General features: G+C 35.3%; 2 protein-coding genes and 1 pseudogene across 2 annotated transcripts; 1 reads left to right on the forward strand and 2 right to left on the reverse strand.

The window, feature by feature from the left end:
• Nucleotides 1-2,827: 2,827 nt before the first annotated feature.
• Nucleotides 2,828-4,064, reverse strand: LOC109205618 (annotated as a pseudogene).
• Nucleotides 4,065-6,444: 2,380 nt separating this feature from the next.
• On the forward strand, nt 6,445-12,064 carry LOC109205619 (histidine kinase CKI1-like). Its single transcript, XM_019368335.1, has 6 exons — nt 6,445-6,498; nt 6,673-6,753; nt 7,267-7,642; nt 8,757-9,349; nt 10,023-11,159; nt 11,843-12,064. The coding sequence occupies exons 1-6, from the start codon at nt 6,445-6,447 to the stop codon at nt 12,062-12,064; spliced, it is 2,463 nt and encodes an 820-aa protein (XP_019223880.1).
• A 308-nt stretch (nt 12,065-12,372) lies between these two features.
• Nucleotides 12,373-22,044, reverse strand: LOC109205624 (glucosidase 2 subunit beta-like). The gene is made up of 16 exons (XM_019368341.1): nt 21,815-22,044; nt 21,524-21,646; nt 19,287-19,382; nt 18,639-18,878; nt 17,396-17,592; nt 15,613-15,726; nt 15,448-15,513; nt 14,756-15,071; nt 14,574-14,678; nt 14,365-14,466; nt 14,183-14,240; nt 14,009-14,077; nt 13,407-13,494; nt 13,249-13,310; nt 13,098-13,149; nt 12,373-12,955 (listed from the first exon to the last, which is right to left on the reverse strand). The coding sequence occupies exons 1-16, from the start codon at nt 21,921-21,923 to the stop codon at nt 12,893-12,895; spliced, it is 1,860 nt and encodes a 619-aa protein (XP_019223886.1). The 5' UTR covers nt 21,924-22,044; the 3' UTR covers nt 12,373-12,892.
• Nucleotides 22,045-22,583: the final 539 nt, after the last annotated feature.

The raw sequence follows: 22,583 nt of genomic DNA on the forward strand, positions 1-22,583 counted from the left end.
ATAAAATAGTTTTTGATTTATATAAATAACATTAATGATTCAACATGCATAAAGATCCAAAATAAAATAGTCATTGATTCTTTACTATTTTAGAAACTATTTTTATCTAAAATAAAATTTTGTAATGAATTCGATAAACGTTTAATTCCAATTCATATTTCCAATTTGTATCGAGCTATATATCTTACATTTTTATTTTATATCTTACACTTCGATTATATTAAAGTAAAATAATCGTCAGTTAAAAATTCGTTATCTATTTATCTACATTAATATATCTTACACTTTTATTTTATAACTCAAGCACAATTTTTAATATGATATTATTGTGGTCTCATTTTAAAAAAAATTATTATTAAGGTACACACGCAACGCGCGTACACTAAAACTAGTAAGATTAAAGTTATTTGTTGTCTATCGAATAGCAAAATAAAAAGTCACTCGAAAGTCCGCTGACGTACCCTAAAATACTTCAATTGTCTCGAGTTATCAATAATCCCTCAATGAGATCTATGAACAAGCAAATTCGATACCATCCATGAAAACTACCTAAAACATAGAACCCTATTTCTTCTATCAATTTAATGAAAAACTCAAGAATTATAGTAGAAATCTTACCTTAAGAGTTAAGACTAGAATTCACCAATTGATCTCAAGAAATTATGAGTTACTCAAGGTAACAATAGTATGATCATTTAAATTTGTCAAAAACTTTCAAGCTCGTGAATTATTTTTTTATCATGTTTCAAGCCCTAGACTATTTTTTTGTTTTGTTTCTCATTCGGTGTCTGGTATCCACTTCGAGGTTTGTCTAATCCAGCTTTGCACTAAAAAGTTCCACTTATAGGGGATAAAATGTTTCCTACCAAATACAACTCAATACTCATAATTCGAACGGTCGAACCCATAACCTATAGTTACGGATGGAGTAGTACTTACCACTCCACCATAATTTTTGGTGGTCAAGTGACGATAGGCTATAATTACGTATTTTAGTCGCTTATTACACTCAAATTTACTGCACTTTAGTTGAGTTTGCGTTTTAATCGCTAGTGTTTTGCACTAATTGTGTGTTTTATGCCTTGTAGGAGTGATTTCGAGCTATATAGATGTTATGGAATGAATTCAAGTGATTTGGAGCTTTGAAGTCTGAGTAAAAGCCCAAGGAATTAAGCCGGGATCGTATTCGGGGATCAACAGATGATAGAGCAACAAAACGAAGAATCGAGTAGGCATATTGCGCACTGTCTAGTAAAATGCACATAACGTTTTTCTCAGAACTCCATTTGGGCTCCACAATATATGGTTGGAAAGCTAACTCAAAAGGCTACAACTTTTATGTTTTACGTTATTTCAAATTCCAAAAGGAACAGGGTGAAAAACATGGTCGAAACCGCGACCGCGGACCTGAGGCGGGCTGAGGCAGTATACTTGCCATATACCGCGGTCGTACCGTGGTTGACCGCGGCCGCGGCTGTCCAGACGTGAAAAAATTGTCCTTTTTCGCGTAGGAGAAGGTATAATAGTTTGGGCCCGACCCTACTTGGTATATATACATGAAAAAACGGTATTTTAAGAGAGGAGACCAATTTTTGACACACTTTTGACATAATTTAGACGTAAGGAGGCTAAGGAGACCGGGGATTCGACCTAAGGAGTCAAGAACACACTGGAGCAAGGCGGAGAAGTCTTCAACGAGTTTTTCCTTTCTCTTCCCATTTTTCATTGTTGGTTATGATTTTTAGTATTGTAGTTTTACATACTATTATGAATAGCTAATTTGTTATCTAGGGTTTGATGGAACCTTTTGTAGGATAAATTCCTGTTATGTTTTTATATAATTGAGCCGTTGGATTTCTCTACTTGTTCAACTACGTGTTTATTGTTGTTGATTGAATGGCCATCGATTGACTGTGCCTATTTATTATGTGTTGCTTGAGAAAGGATACATATTTAGGTAGTTGTTGAACAACATCACTCCTAACGTATGTGAGAGATCAATACGGAGGGTTTAAAGGCGGGACTAGAGATAACGAAATCTCGGTGCGATCGTAGTGAGCAGTGAATTAATTTCAGCTAGTGTAGTTCGAGAGAATACATCTAGTAAATTATGGTAGTTGCTCGAGAGAGAATTACGACAACCAAAGTACTCACAATCGGTAGAGAATACATTGGCGAAATTGTAGGGAACATAGCTAGAAGGATTCCGACAATTGGGGAAATCATAACTCTAGGTCTCCTTAATTTAGTCTCCAACCCTTTGTCTTGTTAGTTGATAATTTTATCGCTTTGTAGTATTTGCTAGTTAATTAGTTAGAAATATAAATCTCAATCTTTATAATTTAGTAAATTGTTCAAACTTATCTTCTTAGTGATATTAAACAGATATAGCCAAGCCTTAGTTCTCTGTGGGATTCGACTCCAGACTTTTAGACCGGATTATATTTACAGCAACCGCTTATCCTTTTTAGGACTAGAGTTGGGCGTGATCATCAAGCCCTAGACTATTGACTATTCACACATAACACCTTGTGCGAAATTTCCTCCCTATGATCTCTTATGCCCATCAATGCATGCCTTTCTTTAATTCAATTAATTCTTAAACTTTCTTTAATCAACCAATGTTATCAATGATTTCTATATTTTTCCTTTATCATACTTACAGCTTGTTTAGATTGTTGTTACCTGTTGTTTCATAATGTATTGTATTGTATGTACAGTATTGTATTGTATTGTTTGATGAATACAATGTTTGAATAAATTGTATCGTTTGTCGTCGTTTCATGAAGTCACACACCAATCATATAAAGAATAAACTTGCAAGCACCTACTCCTATCAAAAAGCGAGACTTTACTAAACAAGCAAGAAAGGCTCTTTCTATCTTATTAGTCAAGCGCTAACGAGCAAGAAAACGGATGCGCTAAGAAGCAACTTCGTGCAGCTGCTGCGCCCTTGCTTCTTGCCTTATCTTACTTAGTAAAGCAACCTTTCGCGCTAGGCGCTCACCTTTTTTGGCTTCCCTAAAATAGAATATTTGGAAGTTGGTAAAGACCCGCCCCTTGTTTCAGTCAGAATGAGTCCCCGAGACCCCGGGACATTGGCTTCTGCCAACAGTGAACTATTAAGGATCGCATCCCCCGCATATTCTACATTATAGCCTGCAACTGATTCAGCTTCCGCTTCTAGGAGATCAAACGGAGCTCGATTAGTTTCTGCTAGACGAGATATAAAGAACATAACCAATACAGGAACAAGGGAATACCGGACCATATCTGCTTTTGCGCCATGACAATCTCACTCGAATTACGAGAACCTACACATATTAGTACAGTATACCGGGGTCCCCGGCCAGAACCACACGTGCAAGTTTCCCTGCATGTGGCTCGTCCGTGCTTTCCGAGGCGCTGCCTATGACTCTCCTAAGAAAAAATAGGATACGGAGTAGAATTATTATATAAAAAAAGCAGGATAAAGGATAAAATAAAAAATTTTAATAATAAGAAAGTGCAAGATGAGAGGAAAAAAAAATAAGGAAACGATGCTACCACATCAAATCCGCCGTTCCATAAAGTGACACTTTTCATCGTTTCGTAACGATGGATTTAACGATACGATACAATAAAATTTGACAAACAATCAAAACAAATATTGTTTTTAAAGTAACAATACGATAAAATACAAAGGTAACAACTATCCAAACAAGCTGTTAGTTCATCCTCATATCTCGCAGCCTTATTTATTAGATTTTGTAGAATAAATTAGATAATCTAAGTATCTAACTACTAGTTAGTAACTAGTTCTCATAACTCGACGTTCAACATAGACTCAAAGTGATGCAAAACAAACTTTAAGAGTAGTCAAACCTTTAAAAAATTTAAGACAAATGGAAAGAAAACATATGCATGTGTCTTTTTAGAATTCTTTTCGTATTATATATTTCTTTCCTTTTTTAAAACTAGGAACATCCTTTTATATTTGGTCTTAATAAGAGCAGGAGTTAAATAAAGAAAAATACTTCTCTTTCTCTCAAAGTTCTTACCCTATATCTTCCCCTCCCCGCCATTCCGTTCTTCGTTAGTTAGAGGCGGATTTAAGACGAGTTCTAGAGCAGGTTCAATTACAGTCATCATTACTATAATATATATTTATATAAGGGTAAAATCTGCTTACACACCATCCTTGTCAAACCTCACAGATGAAATTATACCGGGCTTCTTGCTGTTGTTGCCTTAGGCCCCCAAATTTTGAGGGCCCCACTTTTCAGTAATAGTTACTAATGGCAGGAATTTAATGTGTGGGAATTGTTACATAAATAGTCAGTCAAATTCAATGTTTACCTTTTCTAGCTAACATACATAGATTAACATTGACAATACACGATTATACAAATATTATATATGAATCATAAATATATTATACATCCATCAGCTATTTTTTATTTAAGAGACTAAGAGGGTAGCTATTTGGGTTAATTCTTCTTTTTTTTTCTTTAAAAATATATTGAATTAAGATAGAAATTATAGAAAAAAGGCCTCGTATTCATATTTGGCTTTAGGCCACAAAATGTATCGAGCCGCCCCTGATATGTACATATGCAAAAGAGGAAGATTATACTCATTTTGAACTAACTAACAATTCTTGAAGCCTCATGTCTCAGCAGACTGAACTAAAATTGATGGATTTGATTTTTATCAACAAATAAATTAACTTTGCTTTTTGATTGTTTGCAGAGAAAGAAAAAGGAATCCTCATATGGAGTAGTAAATTGGACATGCATGAGATCAGTGAATGAATTTTCATCGAGGTATTTTAAGTACGGGGTACTAAAATAATGAAACTTTTTATTACTTTTTTTCCTTTTTACGATTTGAAAAACGTAACAATTACAACAATAACGGCCTAGTGTAATCCGATTAGTGGGGTCTGGGGAGGGTAATGTGTACGCAGACCTTACCCCTACCTCGAGGGTAGAGAAGTTGTTTCCAGAAGACCCTCGGCTCAAGAAGACCAAAAAAAAAAAAATGTAACAATTACTGATCATTATAATTAATTAGTTGTTACACTAAGCCCCACCACGGCAAATTTTCTTAAGAAGTAGGCTTGGAGGTGCACGTAGGATATCAAGCTTACGAGTCCGGGATTCTTGTCTTATTAAGTTGCTATTGGGTTCTAAGTAATAACTTATGCATATTCAATGAATTTTGAAAACAAAGACATATGATAGGAACTAAAGCTACTGGTTTAGGCTAATTTAAATTATTAAACTATTAAACGGCTTTTTTTATTTATTATTAATTGTAAACTGAAACAAATATTTTTTTCGTACGTTTTGAAATCTTTTTTTACAGACACAAAATACAGAATTTTCTTGTTTTACTTGATCATGAATAATGATCACGCTTATGAAAGAATATATAGCTTCTTTTTTGTGACAATACTAGTAAGCTAATTTTTGTACAATTCTAATTAAAGAAAAAAAAACTACATATATTTAGATTTACTATATTCTTCATCTTGCATCAGTATTTCATATGATATACTTATGTCTTTACATGTACTACTTAAATATTAAAGTTAAATAATACAACTTCTCGCCTATCACTAATTAACTGTAGTAGTATACAAAGTTAATACATATTTTCTGATGGACCAAAATTATTGTGCATTTACAAAAAAAGGAAAAGAAATATATTTGGAATCTAAAATCACACCTTTTATTTTATTTTATTTTTCTTCCTTTTTTGTCACCTCTTCTTTTTTTACCTAAGTTATTACTGAAATTCTCAATATTTGAACAGCTGTTTTCCTGCTTCATTATTATGTACTATATATGTTCTATGTCCAATTTGGTAGTTTTAATTCCATCTGGGTAGTAAATTTATAATCTTCTTAAAAAAAACATGAGCTTTTAAAAAAATACTACAGCAAAATGGAAAAAAATTTAAGAAAATGGACATTCCATCCATTCTTTTATATTTTACCTTTTAAAAATCTCATTTCTTGATTTTCTTTGCCATATATACGTGATAATGCCATGGACTTAGGGAAAATTAACTTGAGTAAACAAGTAGAGGTAAGTTGTATTTGTACATGACCATGCTTACATTAATTTATCATGTTGAAGCTTATTAAATCCGCTCGTGTGAGCGTGCTCATATTATCGGTCCCAAGTCAGGAGGAGGGTTACGGTAGGTTGTAGCCGACGTAAAACTTGCCAGTTCATGATAAATCATCATAATTCATGATGATTCATATATATATATACCGACCCCAACTTGTTTGAGCCGATGAAAAAATTTGTTGTTTTAAGCTTATTAAAGTCAATTCCTGCATGAAATTTTCAGCTAGCTCCAATTTTTGAATTTATTGATTGCTCTATGTTATATTATCACTAGTGTTTAAAATTTTCTAATAACCATGAAGGAACTTCAACATATCAAGCTATGAAGCAAAGCTCATTTAAAGTGCCAAAGCCTGTTTGTTTTTGCTTAGTTCTGGTAAGTTTTTCAGTGCTGAAATATTTACATAACGCTCTCTTTTGGGTAAGGTCCTTCCTCGAATTCTGGGCGATCGTCGGAATGTTTCGTGCAGCGGGCTGCCCTTTTTAATATTTAACAAAAAAATCTAATTAGCATACTAATGTGTTTTTCTTGAATATTTATCACATGCAGGCAGTCATAATGCTATTGGTACCTGCTTTATTGATACCTTTTTGGGTCAACAAGGTTAAAAAAATTGAAGGCGAAATTAAGGTAATGCCTCACATTTATCTTTTTTTTTTTTAAACTCTGTCGTCGTTAGTGCATAAAACTTAAACTAAAAACGTAAAAATAACAAGAATTGCACCTTTGCTATGCTTTAGCATAACAGCCAATGCAGTATATAAATATCAGGTTGTTGACCTATAACAACATGTAACTCTTCAAAACGAGCCTAAAATGCACAGTAACCTGGAAAATACAGTAAGTTATACCACATTATAATTTTACACTATTAGTTTTTTTTTTTTAAAAAGACGGCACTCTGGTGCACAAAGCATCTCGTACTCATGCAGGGTCCAAAGAAGGGCCGCACCCTAAGAGTTGTGATGTAAACAGTTTACCTAATACATGCATTATATGTTGCTTCCACGGCTGGAAACCGTGGTCACACGGAGACGACTTTAGTATTGTTGCTCCAAATTTTACACTATAAATGTATATAATTTTAATTTGTACATTACTTGTTTTTGAATCATTCTAAGTTATTGTATGATTTAATTCCAGGTGTATATATCAGGCAATGTACAAGATGTATTACAAAGCCATTTTCACAAGAACATTAAATTTGGATTAATGCTTATAATCTTAATGATGGTTTCAATGGCTATATCCATAATTACTTTTGTTGTTCTAACAATAAGAGGAGCAAGAAGAGAAATGTATTTGTGTTCAGCACTTATAAATCAAATGGAAGCAACTCAACAAGCAGAAAGGAAAAGTATGAACAAAAGCACTGCATTTGTTCTTGCAAATCATGATATTAGAGCTTCTCTTGCTGGAATTAGTGGATTAATTGAGATGTGTCGTGCCAATGCATCGCCAAAATCCGAATTGCAGAAGAATTTGAATCATATGGAAACTTGCACAAATAATCTTTTAGGTCAGTGTTTTCTTATATATACTGACAGTATAAAGATTTATTTCGTTTGTATCAATGTATTTTAACATGTTGTAGTCGGTAACTGTCTTATTTTCTACGTTACTAATCTCGCATGTTACCTGTTCAGTAAATGTCGGTTTAATTCTCATTGTCCTCTTCTGTTTTCCCTTTTCTAATCTTCTATAGATGTTATATAGAAAATAGTTAACTAAAACATAGCAAATCCCCTGTATATATACATACATATATATATATATAAAGGTTCAAATGCATTTGAGATTGAAAATTTTCTGTTTCGGCCATTATACTAATTCTGTAATCTGCATGTTTTGCAATATATTAGTCCTCAAATAGATGTACATTGAACTGCCATTTGATTAAAAATAATTACAAGTATTAAACTTCTTCTGCTGAGGTAGTTAAATTGCCATAGATATATTTATTTTGAATGCATATAGAAGCGGATTCAAGATTTTAAGATTAGTCTGCTCAAATAGATATAGTTTATCTTGTGAGTGCGCATATATATTTTGAATTTTATTTCAAACACACACACACACACACATATATATATATATAGGCACTAGTTCAATTTACCGAGAACATGGCCCTCGATAGGAAGGTGTGGAGGTCGAGAATTAGGGTTGTGGGTTGACAGGTAGCCGAGAGTCTCTTCTAGTCGTACCAGTGGTATTAGTACCAGTCTTGTATTCTCCTATTCCTAGTTCCTTATTGTTACACGGTGTGTCATTATTACCGGTAGTTCTCGCACTATTCTTGTAGTTTTGTATTTCTAGATCTTTGTTACTACACGTTGTGTCATTTACTTTCGTTGTCTTATTACCTTGCTGTTGTTATTGTTTGTCTAATGTGTCCTTTTCACTGTTCTTGAGCCGAGGGTCTATCGGAAACAACCTCTCTTCCTTCATAAGGTAAGGGTAAGGTCTGCGTACACATCACCCTCCCCAAACCCAGTGCGGGAATTCACTGGGTTTGTTGTTGTTGTGTGTGTATATATATATGTGTGTGTGTGTGTGTGTGAGAGGTCAAACTGAACTGACTAGTTCATAAATGAAGTGTATGTAATGACAAAGTTATGATCTTTTTTCTTCAGCCATATTGAATTCTATTCTTGATCAAAGCAAGATTGAAGAAGGGAAGAAGCAACTTGAGCAAAAAGAATTCAACATGGAAGATCTACTAGAATATGTTGTCAACTTATTTTACCAAAAAGGAGCAATGAATAATGTAGATGTGATACTAGATCCATGTGATGGTTCTATCAAAAGATTCTGTCGCGTTAAAGGAGATAAAACAGAACTAGAACGGATCTTGACTAACTTGTTGAGTAATGCAGTTAAATTTACCTCAGAGGGGCACATTACTCTTCGAGTTTGGGCTCGAAAACCTGGTTTTGATCAAAGCTCCAATAACTCTGCACCAAATACAAGTAACTCTGGCATTGGTTGTATGTCATGTTTACTTTTGCACAATAATAATGAAGCTTCTGCTGAATTGCAAGTACCGAACAAAGTCCAGAACGATCCCAACTGTGTGGAGTTCATATTCGAGGTGGAAGATACAGGGAAAGGAATACCTAAAGAGAAACATAAGTCTGTATTTGAGAATTATGTTCAAGTGAATGAGACGACTTCTAACCACGAACAACCAGGCACTGGCTTAGGCCTCGGCATTACTCAGTCTTTGGTACGTGTATCTTTTACTATAAACTACATACAGTCGCAAATTCAAAATTTAGAGTCAGTGTGTTCTGCTCTTTATATAAACGACACAATTACACGTGCATATGTCAAACCTGCTGCGTCTAGTCTAGATCTGTTACTTCCTACATATGCGTTTGTCAATCATATTAATAGCCATCTAGTTTTATAGATACTGTACAATTCCAAATCCCTTAACATTGTAAAGGAGTGATGATAAAATAGAATAAAATTTACAGCATTTGAGGTTAAAAAATTTCCCTGTTGGTCGAGTTTTTTGTGTCATCAGTGGCTACTGAAGTTTCTGTTTGGTACTAATTTTTTTTTTATATATATAATAGCACTAATTTATGTGTGTTATAACAAGAAAGATATTTATGGAAACACTATAAAACACAAGAATCAGCAAAAAGCGTCGCGTTCTGTATGTTTCCGAGTTGTCTCCTCTACCACATGCATTACTTCATAGCCGTGACCTCCTAGCCATGTGACTAGGAGGTTACGGGTTCGAACTGTGGAAAGAGCCTCTTGCAGAAATGCAGGGTAAGGTTCCGTACAATAGACCCTTGTGGTCTGGTCCTTCCTTAGACCCCGCGCATAGCGGGAGCTTAGTGCACTTCATAACTCATGTTTCTTTCTTGTTTTGATTCAATATGTAGGTACATTTGATGGGAGGCAAAATAAGTATCATCGACAAGAAAATTGGTGCGAAGGGTGCTTGCTTTAGATTCAACATTTTCCTGATAGCATGTGATCATCAGCCTCAAGAACGTCAAACATTTAGTGTTAATAATGCAAGAGAAGATGATTTGGAGTCACATTTTGGAGGTTATATATCTAGTGACTCTTATCATTATTCAGTAGCAAGTAGTAATAGTATCACTAGCCATCAGAAACCAGAAAGTTCCAGTACTGTCATTCTTTTCAACAGGGAGGAGGAAAGAAGCCGAGTTCTTAGTAGATTCATGACGCGGATCATAGGCTTAGAGGTACATGTCATGAGGCGACACGAGCAATTTTCACAGACGCTCAAGAAGGTAAAAAAGGAAATTATCAACTTTTCATCATACAACTCTGCCTCCTCCTCCTCAGGGAAATCAAAGGAAATTCCTCTTAGTGCTTTAGATGGAACATATGATGATCATATCCCGTCGTTTCAGAGGAGGGGAAGAGGACTTAATTCTAAGAGCGCGCTTATAAGATTCATCATGATTATAATTGACACAAGTGCTGGCCCCATTCGAGAAATAACTCGAGCTATGGCTGAATTTCGGAAGGACTTTCCCAAGAATGTCTCCCTTCGAGTTGTTTGGCTCGATAAACCAGGCCTAGATGATGATAAGCTACCTTCAACAGATATAGTCCTGACAAAACCACTACATGGTTCTTGTTTATATCATGTCCTCGAATTTGTACCAGAGTTCAGAGATAAGATTTTACCTACTGTCACACATGAAACAAAGGATGAAACAACTTCAAGAATGAGGATTCAGCAACCTCCAATGAGGTCCAGAAGTCCGCCTTTAGAAGCGAAAAGTCAGGATGTTTCTACTGATGTTAATGGAAGTTCTAGTAACAACTTACCTTTAACAGGAAAGAAAATCTTGGTGGTTGAGGATAACGCGATATTACTTATGGTTTGCAAAAGAATGGTTTCTCAGCTTGGTGCAACTACTTACACATGTAAAAATGGTGAACAAGCTCTAGCTCATGTTCGCAAAGGCCTTAGTGATCAACGCGATATAGGGCCATCTACTCCTTCACCACCATTTGATTATATTCTGATGGATTGTGAGGTAAGATCTGATTCATATTCATTCTTCTGGTTGAAAACTAAGTTTGCCTAGATCCTCCAAAAATGTTGTTGCACCAATGTCAGAACCTCCAAAAATGCATAATATTTGGAGGATCCGACATGGGCGTGGCATCACTTTTGGATGATTTGAGAAATATAGGTTAAATAGGACTTAAGAAGGGGAGCCTTGGAACAACAATAAAGTAAAGTTGTCTCTGTGTGACCTACAGGTTACGGGTTCAAGCCGTGGAAGCAGCCACTAATACTTGCATTAGGGTAGGCTGTCTACGTCACACCCCTTGCGGTGCAGCCCCTCCCCGGACCTTGCGTGAATGCGGCGGACTGCCCTTTTTTTAGGTTAAATAGGACTTAAGTTAACATTTTTGTTGCATGGTTCATAAATGGCAAGCTTAAATTTTTGTATTATTAAAAAGGAAAGCTAAACTGCTAGAGATCATTAGACTTTTACATGTTACCATAAGAAGAAGTAATTTTGCCAGTGTATAATTCTTTTACATTGTTAGGTTACGTTGGCCTATAATAACAGGTAACTGCTTATAGCAAGCCAAATCGAGTAACCTGAAAAATAGAATAGATAACAAGTTAAACTACGTCGATAGTATAAAATTTATTACATTGTCAGTATATATAACTTATATCGTTGTTTTTTTTTGTTTTTGACAGATGCCAGTAATGGATGGATATGAAGCAACCAGATGCATTAGGGAAGAAGAAGCGCGATATGGTATTCGAATTCCTATTATAGCTTTAACAGCTCATTCAGCCGAAGAAGAGATCATAGCTAAGATTTTTCAAGTTGGAATGGATTATTACTTACCTGATAAACGAATCGATCGTGATGAGCTTTTGAAAGCAATAGATTATATAGAGCATAGAAATGTTTAAAAAAATGTTCTATTTCGTCGAGCATTAATAAGTCTGTTATGTGAGACATAAAGTAAAATTTCTCGAGATATTCTTGCCTGCAGAGGGATATTCCCCACGCATAGAGGGAGCTTAGTGCTCCGGGCTGCCCTTTTATTCTTATGTGCAGAGGGTCGCGAGAACGGCCCTTAACTGTCTTTTCTCATAGTTTTATGTTCTTTCTAAAGTTTAGTGTCTTGTTTTTTTTACTCTCATGTAAATGTTTTCGTGATATTTACAACATGAAATGAAGAAAGAAATTCTTAAATCTTACCAGATGGAGATGGAGCTCATGAAATGAGTTTATGATTTTGTGCTGACACCGTAAAGAATTTTTACACTATCAGATTAAGCTGACCTACAATGACAGGGTAAACTGACAACTGGTACAACTATGATATATTTTCCTGATTACAAAATCCGTATGGAAACATTCTCATTTCTATAAATCTGAGCACCAGCTATGGCCTCAGTGATCATCTTTCCTAACCCAATGAACATTGTATTGTAAGTCCGAACGAGTCGAAGATACAAGCCCTTAAAAGGGATAACTGTGTCCTAATCCTGGCCTCAGTTATCCAAGAAATCCTCAAAAAAAGCCTCCAAGCCATCTCTCTCCTACATTCTTGCTGGAAGCAGTGTGTTCATATTTTGAGAAAATTGGCAACTACACAAGGAAGTGAGAGAGCAAAAAATGTAAACAGAGACGACTTCATATCGTTAATACTCTTCGTGAGACAATACGTCTACTTCACCAGTTTTTGCATCCCTTGAGGTCAATGGTGGCAGTCCCACAGCATACTGGAGGGGTCACAGTTCATCGTGACCATGCGGTTGTTCCCTGTTCATCGTTTCTAGTTTATCTTGTAGTTCCTATCACATTTCAATGTTTCACTGTTAGAAGTTTTACAATAAGTAGTTAATGTCATAAGAGGAGATTATATATACGGTATTAGAAGAAGCTTTTGTAGGGGGTGCCGGGGTGGGGAGCCAATATAGGGGTTCGGAAGAGCACCTTCAGTTTTTCTTCTCGACAAAGTGCCGGTGTAGACAAAAATGCTAAATATCTGCCATAACAAACAACAAGTCAGATTAAGTGCACAAAAATTCACTAAACACATAAATCATGCACAATTCTGCATATACAAACAAAGATAAATGCTTACTCGCAGCGGCTAGGTTCATCTACATCAGTGAGCTCATTTTTCAAACCACACCTTAATTTGACCTGTACAAATCAAAAACAATTTAGAAGGCAAAGAGGGATCTTAAAAAGAATGCTTAACAGTGAATGCTGACAATCAAATTAGTAAGATATCCTCACCTTTAAACTTCTATTTGGTCCATTCCAGCAATGGTCGCCATTTGAAAATTGCATGGTTTTATAGGAATCCTCAAATTTATCCCAGTTTCTTGATGAAGCAAGGGAGAAAGAAAAAAGGAGTATGATGAGTTCTGAGCTTATAACATTCAGGCAGAAAGATAAAATCTCAAAAAGGAATCAAGATCATAATTATACACGTCAAACCTAAAATTAGGTAAAGCTATCTCTTTTTTTTATGACCAAGAGCAGCAGTGCATGGTTCTAAACTCGATGGATAATTTCCCCCTCTACCCTTCTTCGCTTTTGTCTGCAGCAGGATTCGAACCCATGACATGCGCCTAACCCACACATCACGCGTGCTGCGTTCTTATCATAGAAATAAGATGGCTAGCTATCAAACGGTTTTATCATTTCTATAATAGGTCTGCCATCAATATCTAAAACTAAAGAGAGGATAACAAAGTGCAGAAAGTACTCCAGAATCATGAAAGGATATTTGCAAAACTAGTCATGCTTGCCTTCTACTTCAGAGACAATCAACTAAAATTTGCTGCACAGAACGACTCAGATAAGGCATATGCTTAAGATATTAAAGAACCTACCCCAAACGAGTTGTACTGTAGCCCTCAACTTGGCTAGCTTCTTTGAAAGGGCAAATCTTGTACGTGTACCTTAAGTAAAAAAATAAGTCAGTGCCTGCTAAAGAATAACTTAGTAATATATTACTAAAACTAAAACTAAAACTTAGGTTAACAAGACAATGAAAGATTCATCACTTGTTCTCCTTGCTCCCGAAACATTGACCATGGAATGAGTAGAATTCCTTCTCCGGTCCTGCAATAGAACTAGTGGTTCAGCATATGCAAGATTATTCGCCTTCTTCTTACAGAAGGAAAGTTATGAACAAATCCACAAGGAAGAAGAACATTAATAAACATAAATACATGAATTTCCATACCAAAATCTTGTTTCAACTTTTCCGTCAAGCTAGATATCCTCGATTGTATATTTGTCAACTTAGAACTTGACTCATCGTACTCTTTGCGTATGCGGTCAGCATCTACGGAGCAAAAACAAAACATCATCCATCATTTTCCTTCTCAGCCTTTTATTTTCCTCCTCCTTAGACTACAAGAGCAGTAAAATGGATGAAACCTCAATTACTACCAGAAATGTTCACGGGAGTTTGGAACAAATTGACAGCTCGAAAAATGCTCTTTACAGTTTGTTGTATCTTCTCCATCCACGAAGGACTACTTGTGGTTGTAATATCTGGATAATTAAAATATAACAAATTAAATAGGTACTAGCTGTAGGCATCAAATGCAATAGATTGTTGTCCTGCATGCCTGCGAAATCAGAATCATCATCAGACTCAGACTTATGTGAAGAACTTGAATCATGGTCCTCTCCAACAAAATCTTCAACTTGGTCCTCGCTGTCACCATCATCATACTTGTGTTCATCTACCTCAGAATCATATCCGTTATACTCCTCTTCATGGGTATCAGGTAGCACCTCATCATGGTTATCATGGTTGATATCTGTACTAGCACCAACCTCCTCAAGTTCCTGCTCGCTCTTTTTTCCTAACCAACGAGAACCAACAACACGACCTAACTCTTCCTTTGACAGTGACTCTGTATTTTCAGTAGCATCTTTCTCCTAAAAACGTAAAATGAATCACAAGATTAAAATGTTAACAATGTTGATCAAAATCCCTGACCACTTGTTCTCATGCACTATGGTTCTGAACAAGCTATTTACTCCAAAGCTACAAAAAAATCAAATGATACAACAGGACGCCCAATAGTGACAAGTTCCATATGCTTTGATTAGAAAAGTAAATTAATTGTTCACCCACGAGAAGATGCAAAAGACACCAGAGGACCACTACTTAGGACTTTCTCTCTCAAAAAGATTACTTAACACCATACAGGAGCAGAAGAGAGGGGTTATGCCCTTCACTGATATTAAGGAGATAAAAATTACTCGGTATACCATCCACTAAAACACAGTACTTTTAAATCAATAGTTGTACCTCATTTCGGCTACTAACATCAACTTTATCATTGTTGGTGGAAGGCTCCTCTTTCATTTCAGGATGCTATACAAAATGAGATTCTGTTTAGTCACGATAAAGATAAACCAAATACTGTTACGGGATCACATGTGAAGGAACTTCGGCTTCTCAAAGACAACAAACCTGAGAAGAATCTTCAGGCACGTGCTCTACCTCATCAACAGTAAACTCATCGTTCACAGAATGGTCACCATGCTGTACTTCGTCCACATTTTTGTCATGGCCTTCTACCGCATCCTGATATAAATATGTAACATAAGTACTAGATCAAGCAACAAATGTCAAAAAAAGAGAGCATAAAGGAGACTTTTTTTTACCAAAAAGCACATACAAGTTTCACAGCAATCATTTGGAGATAACAGATAATGTTGCAATACGAACATCTAGAATCAGTTCTACATTTACTAATTGACCAAATGTCAATGGCATTATTATCTCCAGCGTGTACACAGTTGTAAATCTCTTGGAAAGTGAAAATTTTTATTTCTAAACAAAAGAAGTACCCCATGTCACAATGTATTGCAAAATTTTATCACAAAGAAACGTACTAGGCATAATGGGACATAACACATCTGACGCAAAACCAAACTAGTTATGCTGCATATCCTTGTGAAAGAGCAATAGTAAAATAGATTCACCACTAAAAATAAGGAAACTTTAGGATCTTTGGAACCATAAAAGATCATTTGTCGGAGTAGTTTACACTTTGTGGACCCACGATTAGGTAAATCCTTAACATTTGGGGGAACATTAAATTACAAGTAAATAAGCAAAAAGGGCTAAGGAACCTATGAAAGGAAGAGGTGAGAGTGGAAACAATTGCAAGCATGAAATCCAACTCCAAATATGAAGATCTTATGCAGCCGCAAATGTAAATTGCTAGAAGAAGCCTTTTGCTATGTGAATACATTACCTTATTATTCATGTAGGAGCTAATGAAGCAGTGCGAGGCTACATAATCATTCATCAAAAAGAGAACATGTGGCATATCTAGGCCAAAATATTCACTAAACATATAGCATTGACTTTCACGTTCAAGGACACAAGGCATGAGAATAATGTATCAAGGAAATAACTTAAATTCCCTTAAGTCATACTTGCTTCAGATTACTTAGCATCTCCACAAAAGCACATACCCTTGCCTTTCACCTATAAGGACACAAGGATGAATGAATGACTAGTCAATGAAGTAAGTTAAATTCCCTTCAGTCATACGTAATTCAGATCACTTTCTCCCATAAAGACTCCAGAACTTGGTGGAATTTATCACAAGAGCTTCCCAACCAGCTAAATGTTGGCAATATCTCGTTTTCTTATGGTTGATGCAAGACTTTCTTCACATATTCCCTTTTGTTTCAGGCATTTAATGCCCACAATTAAAGAGCTAATACCCCAGATTGGAACCATGAAATATAACAGTTATCCTCCTACACCTATAAGTTTTTTTTTTGAGAAGGTAACAATAAACACCTATAAGTTTGTTAACGATTGTATTTCTTCTTTTACGGTAATTTTGTAAGTGCAGCCCTTTGTCTATATCTATTTTGTAATCCTTTGTTTAAGCATGCGACAAATTGTAAGCCTCCTCCTTCTGATAGACATTCTGTGAACGAATCAAGCAAGGATACCAAGTTTTATACCCGTGAAAGAAAATTTTACTTTCTAAACTCATAAAGAGGTTTTGATAGTTTGGATATCTAAAAACTGCAAAAACAATGGTCGATTTAGAGCGCAAAAATCAATTGCCTAAAACATGTGAAGGGAAAAAAATCAGTCAGCCAACCATAAATTTTTCCCCAAGTTCCCAGTATCTACTTCTATAAGATATTAAAATAATCTCTCCTTAATTTGGTACACGTTTGACATCATCTAACAATGTAACAGTTATAAACGTAAAACAATTAACCTTTATGGAAGGAGAGTCTTCCAGGAGGCCAATCTTATCATGGATGTCACTCTTCACGGCTTCTTCTTGACCTTCAGTTTTCTCCTTGGCTTTGCTTGCCTCTAGATTAGCATCATCAGCTTCCTTTCGATCCTTCTCTTCCTTTTCTCTCTTTAACCGTTCTTTCTCCTCAGCCTTTTCTATTTGTTCTTTTTTATCTATATCAACAGAAGTGAACTTATAAGAAATGACTAAAAGCAAATCATTGAGTTGCTTGTAAGCTATCACCTCGCTAGAAGAGAAACAGATATTAGTGCGTGAAATCTCAAAAATACACAAAAAGTTGGACTTTTCTCATGTCGCCTGTAGAAAATGAACAACAAGAAAAGTGACAATGATATCAATAATTAGTTTTGAAGGTTGCTCTACTTGGCAAAGGTGTAAATATGTTATTGAACATGATAGTCTTCTAGTTTCTACAAGGTCTCAGATCAGGGAACTATTAGGTATCTCCTCAGAATGTTCCCTATAAATTAACAAAATATGCATAACAAACAGCTTATAATCATTTCTAAAATAGTATCTATGGTCAAAACAGTATCGCAATACAATCTGCTTTTAATTGGTGGATTAGCCTTGTGGAGTGGTACCATATAGATAGCAGAGTAAGTTCTTGTAAACAAATGGAGATGACCTCTTGGGCTATGATTTCCGCCATATTTAGTAGCCCTTCCCAGCAAATTAAAGGGAGCAGAGAGCGTGAGTTGTATGTGACCTCATATTCATGAACAATTTTGCAAGATTGGGACATGGTATATCTTCAAAGCTTGCTTGGACAGGGAAAAGATCTCAATACATGCAGAGACTATTGAAAGAGGCAGGAAAGAGGAATGGTTTCTTCACAGAAAGATTGTGATATTAGAGTTTTGAGAAGGGGAGAAAGTGACCTTCCTTATTCTTTTTTCTGGATTCCTGAAGCACCAAAGAAGGTGTATTTCATTGCTAAGCTGGCAGTATGGAGGCCCTTTTTTTAGCATAAAAATGAGGAAATGTAGGAAATGAGGCCCATTCTCTTTTCTATTTATTCTTTGTTTCATTTGTACGATAACACAGAAATCATCAATATTGGAGAGAACCATTTTCCAGAGATATACAAACCACCCCCAATCTGGAGTGGGAGTGGATTGATCAAGCTGGGATGATAATCGTCTCAAGTACAATCTTACTTGAGGAGGGGGGGGGGGGGGGGGGAAGAGAAAATTACCCTTAAGCTGCTCAACCGTATCTTTAAGTATCTTCTCCTCAGTTTTCAGCTTAGATAGTTCAGCTTCCTCTTTTGCTATTGCAAGTTTAGCTTCTTCAACCTCCTTCCACCTAAGAGTAATACCTTCCTGATACGTTGCAATCTTTTTCTTCAATTTATCTCTAGCTACTTTGCCAACCTCCCAACATGTATTTGGGCACTCAACTTTACCATCATACTCATCACTCCCGTCGCAACAATCTGCTCAATTGTGCCACTAAGATAGTTAATAGGATTTAAATTTTGAGAAACATGAATATACATAAATATGATTTAATCAACAGGAAGAGATTGTCAAAGATAGTCCAAGGGCAATATAAATCATTCTACAATGGTTATTTATGTAAGAAGTAATATCCTATACTGACAATGAATTCTTCAAAAATCTAAAATTTATGAAACTTTGCTTTTCCTGGATTTGAAAGATAGGTGCTGTGCAACATCTTTGTCTTTTTTCTTTTTATTCATAGGCACTTCTGTATTGATCATCATTCAAACATCTTTGTAGTTACTAAAAATGCACTATTGCAAATCACACAAAGCACTGTGACGTAGAAAAAGATGCTAATCAAACACTATACAGAAAGGCAAGAGTGCAGTGATTCGTACCGCAAATGCCATCATTAACCCTGGATGAGTATATGAAGAGAGGAATATGTCCTGTATTTTTGCAATAAAACTTTCCACTGGGGCATGCCGAAGTCCCTGCAAACCAATCACCAAGCACAAACAACATTCAACAACATGCACATAGCATAGCCAAAAAAAGAAAAGCAAACATCTTTGAAGCCAAATGAAATTCTAGCATATTTTGCCTCTGAAATGCAATAAATCCTTAATTTTCTAAAAAGACAAATAATTTAGTACTTTAATGAAATAAGCCACTGCGGTGAAATGTATATAGAGGATTCATATAGTCAAACTCAGAGGGTGTTTGGCTAAGCTTATAAGCTGGTCAAACTAGCTTATAAGCACTTTTCGGCTTATCTACGCGTTTGGTAAAGTTAAAAGTGCTTATAAGCCAAGTGCTTATAAGTCAAAAATAAGCCAAAACCATAAGCTGGTCACCCCCAGCTTATGAATTTTTAGCTTATAAGCACTTTAAGTTTGACCAATTTTTTTATTATTTTATCCTTAAAATATTCCTTTTTAGAACAAAACCCACAGCCTCAGCCCTCAAGTATTCAACCTAACCCCCTCCCCCCTCCTCTTCAAGTCTGCAATTCTCATTGATTATTTAAGATAAGCAAATTCTCTATTCCTTTACATATGTGATTGTGTATTAATCTTTGAACTGTATGTAATAAATGAGGACATATCAAATTTTTGGTGTATTGCTTTCTAAGTGTTGTGGTGATGAAGACAATGTTTGTTTCTCTTCAAATATTTTGTCCTATTTAGGTTTATTTTTTTCTGAGAAACTTTTGTCAATTTATTAATTATTATAACTTATGTTATATGCTTATCATAAAATAAATTATAATTATCAGTAAAATTATCTTATCTAAGCACAGTCGTATTTAAATTAAAATGACAAATAGAATATTTTGTATTTGAATCGATCTGGAATCCAAAATTTTGAAGAAATTACGCCATTATAAGTGTAAACAGTTCTAGGATTATTTCAGTCATTTTAACAGAAAAAGAGCTTATCAACACTTTTTTATCAAATACTGCAGCAACTTATTATCAATTTCAGCACTTGTACCCAAACACGTAACTGCTTATTTATTAAAGCAGTTTCAGCACTTAAAAGTGTTTTTCAGCACCTAACGCTTATCAGCTACTTCAAATCAGCTAATCCAAACGGGCTCTCAATTATGTTGTTGCTTACCTCAAATAAACAAATAAATAAATGGAAATGTCCATTTTTAGATAAGGTGGTTCAAGCAATTTATTTTGCTATCAGAGCATGCAGGGATCCTAGCGGTTCGAGTCTCAACAACACCACGAGCAAAACATTTTCACATGCTTGGACTGAGATAAAAAAAATCAGGCTCCCGCATGAGGGGCACTTTGCAAACCTAATATAAGTAAATGGAAGTGTCTTTCTGTAGTGGTCTACATAATTCGATATTTGAAATTGATGCATAGTTGATTGATTGAAATGCATAAGAAATGCATAATTTTGCATAAACAAAGGAACAAGTGAAAAAAAGAGGGGAAATAAGGGAAATACATACACACACCTGGCTCGTCGTACCCGAATAAAATTCTAACATACTATTGCCTCTGACATGCACAGCAAATAAATCCTCAATTTTCTAAAAAGACAAATTATTTAGTATTCGCATGAAATGAGCCCCATTATGTGAAATGCATATAGAGGATTCGTATAGTCAAACCCAACTATGATGTTGCTGACCTAAAATAAATAAGTGAAGATGTCCATTTTTGGATAATGTGGTTCACATAATATTATTATTTCATATCAAGCAAAGACACTAGCGGTTCGAGTCCCCGCGCCACCACAAACAAAATATTTTCACGTGCTTGGACCAAGATAAACAATCAGGATCCCGCATGAGGGGCACTTTAAAGGGCAGCCTGGTGCACTTAGCTCCTCTTATATGTGGGTTTTGGTGAAGGGCCGTACCACATTGGATCTATATCATACGTATCTATTTCCACAACTAGAAATGCATATTTTTTGCATAAACAAAGGAACAAGTGATAAGAGGGAAAATAGGGAAAACACACACACACAAACCACTCACACACACACACACTCACACTCACACACAAACCACACACACACACATACACAGACACACACACACACACACACACACACAAACACAAACACAAACACACACAAACACACACACACACACACACACACACACCTGGCTCGTCGGACCCATCAGGGCAGTCACAAAAATCATCATTGAGCTGAGACTTAGTGAATTTCTTGGACACATCTTTGCATTTTATAGCACCCAATGATAGACCCTTGTAATAATTCTCATCTGCACTTCAATAACAAAAATTAATGAATATTTTTACCGGAAAATTATAAAATCACGAAATGGATCCTCATTAATCCCATTATAAAAGCGAAGATTGGATATTTATCATTATTTTTTACGAAATAAATTGAAATAAAGAAATGAGTGTAGGACAAATTAACGGGAAACCTTGAGGGGAAATTCCGAGGTTGTCAATGGAAGGAAGAGATACAGATCTGTCAATTGAAGATATTATAACAAAGAGTAAAAAAATGAATTGAAATTTTGTTTTCATCATTTTTCACCAAATTATGCAATTGGAGCTCTCCTATGTATGTTTGTAAATCACCATTACTGACAGCCCAATCAAAAGAGTTTTTTCTTCAGTTAGTAATTGAAAGTTCGACCTCCATTGGTAATGGTGGGTACTTAAAAACGACGGCGTTTAATGATCTTCTCATAGGACTACTATCTAAGTGGGTGTTTGGACATAAAAATTATAAAATTTCGGAAAAAGGTGAAGAAAAATAATTTAAGTGAAATTGTTATTTGAAAATTAGAGTTATGTTTGGACATGAATATAATTTGGATCTGTTCTTGCATTTTTGTTAGTGATTTGAAGTGAAAATTTAGAAAAATAGGTTTTTAAGTGAAATTTGAAATTTTCATGGACAAACACTGATTTCAAAAAATCGAAAAAGGTAAAGAAATTTCTTATGGCCAAACGGGCCCTAAATTTTCTATTGAATTGATCAGTGTTTAGTTAATTGATTTTTTAGGACATAGTTAGAATAGTAAACTTCTGTGTAATGATCTTTGAATTGGTGATTTTTAAGTAACAGAATTAGACCTTACATCTACCTTGTATAAATAAAGAGACTGTTTTTAATAGAATCTTGGCTCAAGAAAACCAAAATCATAAGAGCCTCGAAGTAATATAAAAGAATGAAAATGAAAT

This window comes from Nicotiana attenuata, unplaced genomic scaffold (assembly GCF_001879085.1).
Source record: "Nicotiana attenuata strain UT unplaced genomic scaffold, NIATTr2, whole genome shotgun sequence".
In the NCBI taxonomy this organism is placed as follows: Eukaryota; Viridiplantae; Streptophyta; class Magnoliopsida; order Solanales; family Solanaceae; genus Nicotiana; species Nicotiana attenuata.